Source organism: Gouania willdenowi, chromosome 17 (assembly GCF_900634775.1).
Source record: "Gouania willdenowi chromosome 17, fGouWil2.1, whole genome shotgun sequence".
Taxonomy (NCBI): domain Eukaryota; kingdom Metazoa; phylum Chordata; class Actinopteri; order Blenniiformes; family Gobiesocidae; genus Gouania; species Gouania willdenowi.
In genome coordinates this window covers 21,640,362-21,650,058 of record NC_041060.1, presented here as the reverse complement: position 1 = coordinate 21,650,058, position 9,697 = coordinate 21,640,362, and the positions used below count along the sequence as shown (strand labels likewise).

General features: G+C 36.2%; 1 protein-coding gene across 1 annotated transcript in view; it reads left to right on the top strand.

Annotated features, from left to right (window-relative positions):
• Window positions 1-4,285: 4,285 nt before the first annotated feature.
• The window catches only part of LOC114478757 (rho GTPase-activating protein 29-like), a 46,791-nt gene continuing 41,379 nt past the window's right edge, over window positions 4,286-9,697 (top strand). Inside the window, exons 1-2 of the mRNA XM_028472009.1 lie at window positions 4,286-4,446; window positions 7,166-7,543. Of these exons, the coding sequence (XP_028327810.1) occupies window positions 7,255-7,543 (289 nt within the window). The 5' untranslated portion in view covers window positions 4,286-4,446; window positions 7,166-7,254. The remainder of the gene's footprint in view (window positions 4,447-7,165; window positions 7,544-9,697) is intronic.

Here is a 9,697-nt window from a genome sequence, read left to right as displayed (position 1 = left end):
CAAGCGACATGTCTGTTTTTTTTTTTCTTTTGATTTCCATGTGTGCGTTTTGTTAAATAGACTCAGTGGATATTTACCAGTCCCCAGATACCTCAAGTCACTGTACGTCATGCAAGGAGAGCTCAAATGGATGCCTTTGTCTCAAATGCAATGCCATAGTTGTACCATAACATGAATACCATACATTGAATGTCCGTTTTTATGCTGCTGTGACTATTCCACGATACTCAAGGAATTTGTAGGTGTACATGTTCTCGTTGTCGAATCTCCGGCTAACAACTATCCGTGCTTTGTTGTGTGAGGCTAATGTTCTCGTCTCTGTCTGTGTGTGTGTGTGTGTGTGTGTGTGTTTTCGTTTTTTGACGGGGTGAGCCCTCAGCTGCTTACTCCCCCCAAGACTGACCTCAGATCTTCTGACAAGTACCTCAGGCTTTTTCTACATGTATATCCAGTTGTGTTATTGTATTTTATTGTGTTTTTAGTAGTGGAGATATTTTATTGCCGGCCGGGCCTCTTGTCTGTGGAGAGTTTTTCCTTTTCTTTTTTCTTTAGTTTTTTTTTTTTCAAAAAGAAACGGAGCCTGGCCAGTTTTCATGGTGTTAATGCTCAAAGTTAAAAGAAGATGGACAGATTCATGTAAATAATAGGCGTGTAAACATGGTTGCCGAACACTGATCAGTTTTGAGGTTTTTTTTCTCACCCCCCCCCCCCCCCCCCCCCCTGACAGAAATTCAGGGCTGAACCTTTCTCGTGCGAGAGAAAAAGGGGGAAAAGGGATTTTCAGCCCAGACGCTTTTTTTTTTTAATTTAATTTTATTTCCCGTTGCTTTCAGTCCGAAAATGGTATCGATTCCTCTGTATCAGAAGCTGTGTAGATGCATTAGAAAGCTTAGCGTGCGTGACTGCGTGTCATCAAGAACAACAAGAAGAAAACAAACAGCAAAAATTGGTTTTGGGTGCGGATGACTTCTGTGATTGGCCATGTGTTTTTTGAACAGTATTGCCTCGATATTAACCTGCTGATGTGATGTCCAGAACTGTTGATAGTTTTAGTGATAGTTTAGCCACGTTGAACAAAAACACACAGGCTCATCTGTTGTACTTTGATTAGTGCTGTGGAACAGGTGGTGATTTCTTCTTCTCTTTTTTTTTTTGTTTGTTTTTTGTTTTTTATTTCGTTTTTTAAAGCCGTGGACTTGCTGATGTGCAGTTTTTATAAAAAGGACGTTTGGGATTTTAAAAGACAAAAAAGCAAACAAAAAAAAAATCTATCAATCAATACAAAATGAATGTTTTCGGTGTTTGGACTTCATTGTGTTTGTAACCACGTGATCGACGGATGATGCAGCAGCACCATTAAGGATTCACGTGAACAAGTGGCATGTGCATGGTCCACCGGTCCAGCAATACTTCTACACAGCAATAGTCATTCTGAATAATCATGGAAGTCATCTTTAGGAATCAGCGGTGACTTGGCAGCATTCTTCCGCACGTCATCTCCATCACAAACCGGTTCGGGCTCTGATGGTAGACGGATGTAAGGCGAGAGAACGCCACAGTTGCGATCCTGGTGTGTGTGAAAGGTCGACGTGGCCCAGGTGCTCTTTCACAAATTGTGCCAGACAAAACAGTCACACGGCGGGAAATAAAGATTTACCGTGTTTGGTTGTTACCTCCAAATGCTGTTTCACACCCAGCTCTTCTGAACAGAAAAAATGATAATAAAAAAAAAAAACACTTACCTCATGCAGTACCTCGTTAGTAACACTAACATAGTCAGTCTCATCTTCGAAAAAATAAAATAAAAACAGAACCTATTGTGTATATATTTACTTGACAAATGTAAAAGGTTTCTTCCTTTTCATCTGTGGATCCTGTGAAAGCAATGTTTTTTGATTTACAGTCATATTCTTCATTACTTGTAGTATGGATGCATTTTTGACTGGATTGAGTGACTTTCCCTGTTTATGTGAACTGTGTGTGTGAGATGTATGTTGGTTTCACTAAAACGGTATGATTGCTGATTTTATCTGTGTGTTGAAATGCTTAGAAATATAAACTAGATGAGAATACATTCATCTTTTTGTATATGAAAATAAAGACAAATTCTGATTAACCATAAATATGAAAATTTGGACTGTTTTTTTTTTCCCCCTCAAGGGTTTAACATCACATTGTATGGTATACTAGTCCATGTGTTCTCAATCATGGGGTCAGGACCCCATTTGTAGGTGCGAGACACTGGGAAGGGGTCGCCATATTTTTCAAGAAACTACAAATATTTTAACAATTTGAACCCATTTTTGCTTATTTTTACCCTTTTTTCTGCAGCTACACCAAACTTGCCATATTATGAACTATTTTTTATTACTTTTTCTTGATATATTTTTGCTACTTTTCATGCTTTTTTTGCTACATTACTCCCATTTCTGCCACTTCTCCATCAAATTTCAATGCATTTTTCTGCACATTTTTTCCACTTCCAGGACATTGCTGACACTTATAAACCCTTTCCACCACTTTTTAGCCTATATTGACACATTGTTGTCACTTTTAACCTCTTTTTACTGTATTTCAAGTTTATTTTTGCCAATTTAACCACATTCACAATTTGTCATGCCATGGGAATGTTCCTACTTTTTAAAATACGTTACCCCAATTTCTCCCACTTTTAAGCCAATATTCACACTTTGAAAACTTTTTTTGAAGCCCTTTTTATGTCCACTCAAATTTGCAACTTTTTTTTACCAATTTCTGTGGTTTTTAAAATCCCATTTTTTTCACTTTTTCCATAATCTTTGGTCATTTTTAACCCATTTCATTTCTGAATAAAACAGCAATTTACATCTTTCAGATGTACTGTACATATGAAATAATGATAAACTTCCTGGATAACAGTGAATATTATTCAGATACATGAATAAATAAATGTGGTTATCACAGATTCATGGAACAATATGGACCATCTTACCTTTATTCCCCAATAACAACTTTCGATGAGCTCCTTAGAACATCAAAGTGGATTTTCAAAGTACAAAACATATTTTATGAATTTGAAGGCTTTCACTGCTTTTGTCATGATGTTAGTCACACGCAAACGACCAAGGAAATGAAATGTATTTCCATGAAAGAACACTTTTCACCACGTGACCACTAGATAGCAGCACTGTTGCCTTTGGACTGATTTAGGTTGATGGCCTGTCTCGTTTTTCTTCATTTAAATTAACCACAGTTTTACAATATTTAAAGAATACAGTGCTACATTTGAAATCAACAGACTTCAAATCGTATGCATTTTTATGTCACACTGACATGATTTTGTTGACCCTGGGGATACAAATAAATAAATTAAATACAATAAAATAAAGTAAGATAATGACATATGGCAGCAACATTTACCAAATGTTTGATTGATCGAGGAAATAACACGATTTTGTAGGTGAATATCACTGTACCAGAGCAGGGACAAGGGGAATTATTCCTTTATTTATATTGAGCTGTTCATGTGCCTCAAATTTCTTTAGTTGTTTTAATTCAGAGACAGTATTTTCAAACAAGAAACTGTACTTTATTCAAAAAACACCCTTTCAATCAAAGAAAAAAGTGTTCAAATGCAACTTTTGGGGTTTCAAATAATTGTTTGCATTCAAAGATATTGAAAATGTAAAGTTTTTTTTGGAATTATTTTTGTTGTTCATTAAAGTTTTTGGTGATTGAATAAAAAACAAAAAAACGCAATGCTCTATCCATAATATGGCCCTAATACAAAAAGATGACTTAAATCAAAACAATTCGATCAAATAATGTAGCTTTTCAAAAAAAAGAAAAAAAAAAAAAAAAAAAAAGAAAATTGTATTGAAGTGAAACGTTTTTGTTTAACACACTTTTTTGATTGAAGCAACTTTTTCCTCTAATTGAATAACAGACTGAAAGCTACCTCTATAAACTCAGAGGGATGAGGTTTATACTGAGGTGTCTGGTGCATTCATGGCAATCCGGACTTCTCTTACCTTTAAAATGTTTTGGTATTGCCAACGGCTCACGTTACTATTTTTTTTCAAAATAAATCCCAATTTTTCTGTAATATATTTTCTATAACTTTACGCTCTAGTCTGTCGTATAAATTACGGACGCAGTCCATATATTACTATATTTATGAATCAAATTTTTCCAATGAATCAGTTCAAACCTGAAGGCATCACAAGAATCTGGCCAATCAAAACACGATTTATGGTCACGTGGGGCGCCGCCTGTTAAACTACGGGTTTACGCGAGAGTTGCCGACAGTCAGCGTCTTCTCAGCGCTAAGAGCATCAAACCCGTCAACCTTTTCACTTTAGTTCATCCACCTCACAATTAAAAAAATGTTTTTATGTGACTCCTGTCGTCAGTAAACCCTTTTTGGTTTGGATTACGCCGCCAATATGTCAAGAACGTGCCAAACAGGTGAGTTTTAAACGCTTATTTGAGCAGACTGTGCTTGCAAAGCACTTTTTGACCCCGTTGAAGAATTTTCGCAGCTGCATCATTTGTCAGTTAAAGCCATTTTCTCTGGTTTCCTCCCAGTAAGTCGTGTTTTTTTTTTAAATTTATTTTTTTAGGTTGTTGTTAGGTTTTTGTCGTAGTTTGACGCATTTCCTTACAGGGGAAATAATGTTATCAATCTGTAAAAAAATAAAATAAAATAAAATAAAAAAAATAATTTTTTTTATTTATTTTTTCCCCAGAGCATTAAAGATGCTGCAAAGACTACGACAGTTAGTACAGGTTGTGCTTATTTGTCTCAGCCATTTCTAAAGATTTATTAACAAAAATCAATTTATTTAACCTGATGATGTCCAGTAGTTACACATGTATATAAATGGGATTAACCATGTCATTAATATGTGTGAAAGAGTTATTATTACAGCGAGGTGAAGTTCAAAGATAAAGATCATTTTGTAGAAGTAATGGCTTTACTTCCCTAAAAGAGAGCCTCATACATTATTTTCCCTTTTTGATCATGTAAATAGATAGAGGATGTTATTTACAGATGTAGAGAAAGCATATGACAGTTGTGCCAGTAGAGGAACTGTGTTATGAGGAAGTCAGGGATGTTAGAGAATTATGTAAGTGTGGATGTGTTGTTAGGAGGAAAGTACTAGTAGCAAGGTGTGCACTCACACTGATAGATGGCTTTATGGTAGCATCGTCAACCTGCGGTCCGCAGGCCACATCATGGCCCACCACACCATTCCATCTGGACCCTAGAGTCATCCTCTTTGATTACAATAGGCTGTACCCACTCAATGTAAAATAAAGAACGAAGTGTCTCTTCATACGAAAACGTATGAATAGACACATGGACTGTTGATACGGAATCTCAATAATTTCTCCTTCCGCTTCCGTGAGTTCCAATCCCGCTTTTGTCTTATATATATATATATATATATATATATTTCATTTTAACATATTTAACACTGCAAGTTCCACCATTAAAATATATATCTATACGAAAAAAATAAACATTTTAGGACATTTCCTGGTTTAGGGTTAGGGCTAAAATTAAAGGGTTAGCGGGGTAGCTAAAAATAAATGTGAGCTAAAATAAAACTGACGGTACTTTAAGTCACGTGGTGCACCTGTGATGTCACCTAAACTGGCCAATGAGGGGCGTTCCTTATGTGTTTTCCGTATGAATAGCTACGGCCATTAAAGAAGTAATACTTTTACCTGTTTTTTAAAATTTTACTATGTAATGACAAAAAAATTATAGGCCGTGGCTATTGATACTAAAATGTATCAATAGACTGTCAGTCTATTCATACGGAACACCCCTCATTGGCCAGTTTAGGTGACGTGATAGGTGCACCACGTGACTTAAAGTTCTGTCAGTTTTATTTTGTGTCAAGGTGTCAACATTGAAACAAAGAGTAGGAAAAACTACTGTAGTTTAAACTGGCAAAAAAAAAAAAATGGGCATGGCTAATTGCGAATGTGGTTAAATTGGCAAAAATAAGCATGAAATATGGTGAAAAAATGTTAAAAGTGACATTAATGGGCAAACATGTGCAACATTATGTGGGAAAAGTGGTGGAAAGGGTTTACAAGTGCTGAAAATGTCTTGAAAGTGGGAAAAAGGGAAAAAATGTGGAAGTTGCAGAAATGGGACTAATATAGCAAAAATGCAATGTAAAGGAGCAAAAATATGGCAAGAAAAAGTAATTAAAATAGGTTAAAAAATGGTGAGTTTGGTGTAGTTGCAGAAAAAAGGATAAAAATAAGCAAAAATGTGCTCATTTTGTTCAGAAAATATTCTTAGTTTCTTCAAGGCATCTGGCGAACCCCTACCAGTGTCTCGCGACCCCAAATGGGGTCTCCACCCAAGGTTGAGAACATGCTGTAGATGAAGCAGCAAAAACAAAACAAACAAAAAAAGCAGAATATCTCACAAAAGGTTTATGGATGCTGTAAATGAGGATATGAAAATGCTTGCTGTTGCCTTAATGAAAAAAGAGATTAATGTTATATTATGACTCATCTGTTATTGTAATGTAATGTTATGCAGTGCTGCATTTTAGATACCTGTCTCCTATCCTCTTTTATCCATCTTTTAATATCAACAGATCAGAAAAAAGACGATTTAGGGTTAACGTCCTAAAGCAGTCTTTTTCAACCTTGGGGTCGGGACCCCATTATTTTTTATGTTTCAAATTAAAACACAGTCTTAAACATCTGTATTTCATACATTTACTTCTGCCAAATGACAAACAAATCTAGTTCAAATAAAATGCAGTAAAAAAAAAAAAATCTTAGCTGGCACATCTTGTCGCTAATTCTGGCTACTCCTTTATACATACATGATCAAAAACTAAGTCTAGAAAAAAAATGTCTTTGGGGTCACCAGAAATAAAGAAATTTTTGAAACCAAGCTGGGGTCATGATCCAAAAAAGTTGGGGAACCTCTGTCCTAAAGGCATGGATGAGGTTGGAGCTTTATTTTGAAATAATTTCCATTTTATTATCATCCCTGAATCTTCTGTTATTCTTCAGTCCACTTTTTGAAAACTGGTCATCTTTAGTTTCATGCGAATCTGTCATCCTATGTAGGCAGTTTTAAATCACACAGAAACATGCTCACTGTTTAAGTTTAAACCATCTTTTCTTTTTTGTTTGGTTTATGAAGCCCTCTGCAGAGCTGAGCACCGGGGAGCCTTCAGGGGCTAACTTGCCTCCTGCTCCACTGAAAGGGAGGCTGTTCCGCTTTCTGCTGGGATGCTGCGGAAGAGCAGCAGTGGTGGGGTCGGTGGCGGGCCAAAGCACTCCCCAGTAGTGCCACGCCCCCACTCTAGGCCTTACTCCCAAACTCTATCACCTGGATCTGCCAAAACTTTGGACGAGGGCCGCAGCTCCAAGCAGCGCTCCAACCCTCTGAGCAGCATGGGGCTCAGGTCCAGGCTGATGGGGGCTCCTGGCGTGGAGCCAGAGTACGTAATGCAGCTGGTCAACGATGTGCGGTGGTTTGCCGACGTGCTGCTCAACCTTAAGGATGCTTTGAACAACGGTAAGCTGAGGAAGAGCTGGAATTTCAAAGTTTGGACCAGGGTTGGAGTTAATTACATTTAACGTTTTTAATTACCCATGTTCAATTACGATTACAGTGACCAGCATTTTTTCCAATTGCAATTAAAATAAAATAATTTTAATATCTTCAGAAAGTCATTTACAATTATGCTCTTAATTACTAAAGTTCAAATACAATTCATCACAATTACTGAGACTGAAATAAATAACCTAATTAAAGTGAACCTTCCTTTTGTGTTAGCTTTCTGTTAGCGTCTCTTATGATAACTAGGGGTGAGTATTGGCAAGGATGTTGCAATACGATACATATCACGATACTTGGGTCACGATACGATACTATCGCGCTATCATGATATATTGCAACATTCTACCCAATTAATATCAAAATTAAACGTAGAGATGAAAAATCAAGTTGCTGTATATGTTCATCAGAATATATTGATCATTCAAAGGACAAATTCAGTCAAAAGTATTTGCTTCAAAACATCCTATTTATTATTATTATTATTATTATTATTATTATATCTACGGCGTCATCTATCGGAGTGGAGATGCGGAGGTGGCACAATGTTTTTCGCGAAAATGTGAAAAATACAATAAAATTCTTGATTTTGTAACCAGTTTTTGTGTAATTTAGAGTAATTTTGTGGTATTGTTTGAAAGAAAAGACAAGATTTGTGAGAAAATTAAGAGTTCTTTCCACAATTTGTAGTAAAAATAACTGCCTGAGTGCCTTCATGTGATGTAAACAAAAGAAAACTGCAAGCCCCTAAAAATATAGCAGTGTTTCATTAAATTGGTGAATTTGAGGTATCTACAACTGGATGGTTGGTAATTCATACAATAATTCATGTTATCTCTGTCATTTTTACTGTCTCCTGCGGGGCAAATTGGATGTTCTAAAGGCCCGGGTTTGGCCCCGGGCCTTGAGTTTGACACAAGTGAAGTAGATATTCACTCGTAAAAATTGTGTAGGCCTTTTTCTTTTTTTTAAATAACTGAAAAGATGTGTTGCCTGTTGAATGAGAAATTGGCGCCAGTTGTTTTTGTTGCTATGATCATTGACTGAAGACCCAAAGTCTGGCTGCTGGAAAAGAGAATCTGTGAGAACCACCTGTTGGGTGTCAGCATACAGTGTGATAGCAGCCTCTTCAATAATGTGTCGCAGCACTTGTAATGTTGTTTGTGGCTTAACATCAACCACACTCGCCCACGCACTACAAGTGAGTGTACAAGAAGCAGAGCAGGAACAGGTTCCTCACTTAGCACTCGTCTGCATGCTCACACACACACACACACACACACACACACACACACACACACACACACACACACACACACACACACACACACACACACACACACACACACACACACACACACACACACACCAACACTTAACACACACACAGTTTTTAGTGCCTTACAGGATATTAAATAGTGGATTGGTGGTGTTTTTAATGGGGTTGTAGAATTTTCAACTACAAAATCCACCAAATACAATTTATTTGATTTCTGATTTTCCATCAGACAGGGTTGGGGTCAATTACATTTTTCAATTACAATTCCGACTTCAATCATCCATGTTGAATTACAACTCAGTTATGATTATGGTTTTTTCCAATTACAATTAAAATGACAATTATTATTTTTCCAGTGAAAATCAGTTACAATTACATTCTCAATTACTAAAGTTCAATTATAATTATTCACAATTACTGAGCCTTTATTGAATAAGCCCATAAAACATACCCTTCCTCTTGTGTTCGCTTTCTGTTAGCATCTGGGTCAGTTTTGACCCATGTCTTAAATCAGCTGTAAAATACAGTAAAAACATATAATCTGTCATCTAATTTATTTCTCATCTCTTGATTACCTTGTTAGGCTTATTAATACAGGAAAATATTGGTTTTATAAGTTCTGGTGTGGGCATCTGAACTTTTTTGTGTCAGTATACCCCTAGATTTAATTATTATTATTATTATTTTTAATAGTAAAATGATCTTCAAGAGAAGTGACAGGTTGTGGGAAAAGTTCATCAGAAACGTATTTTAATAATTGTTAACTACATATGTGTGAGCGATACTACTGTAACAGAGTTTCACATTTTTGTGTTTAATGAAGATATAATCAA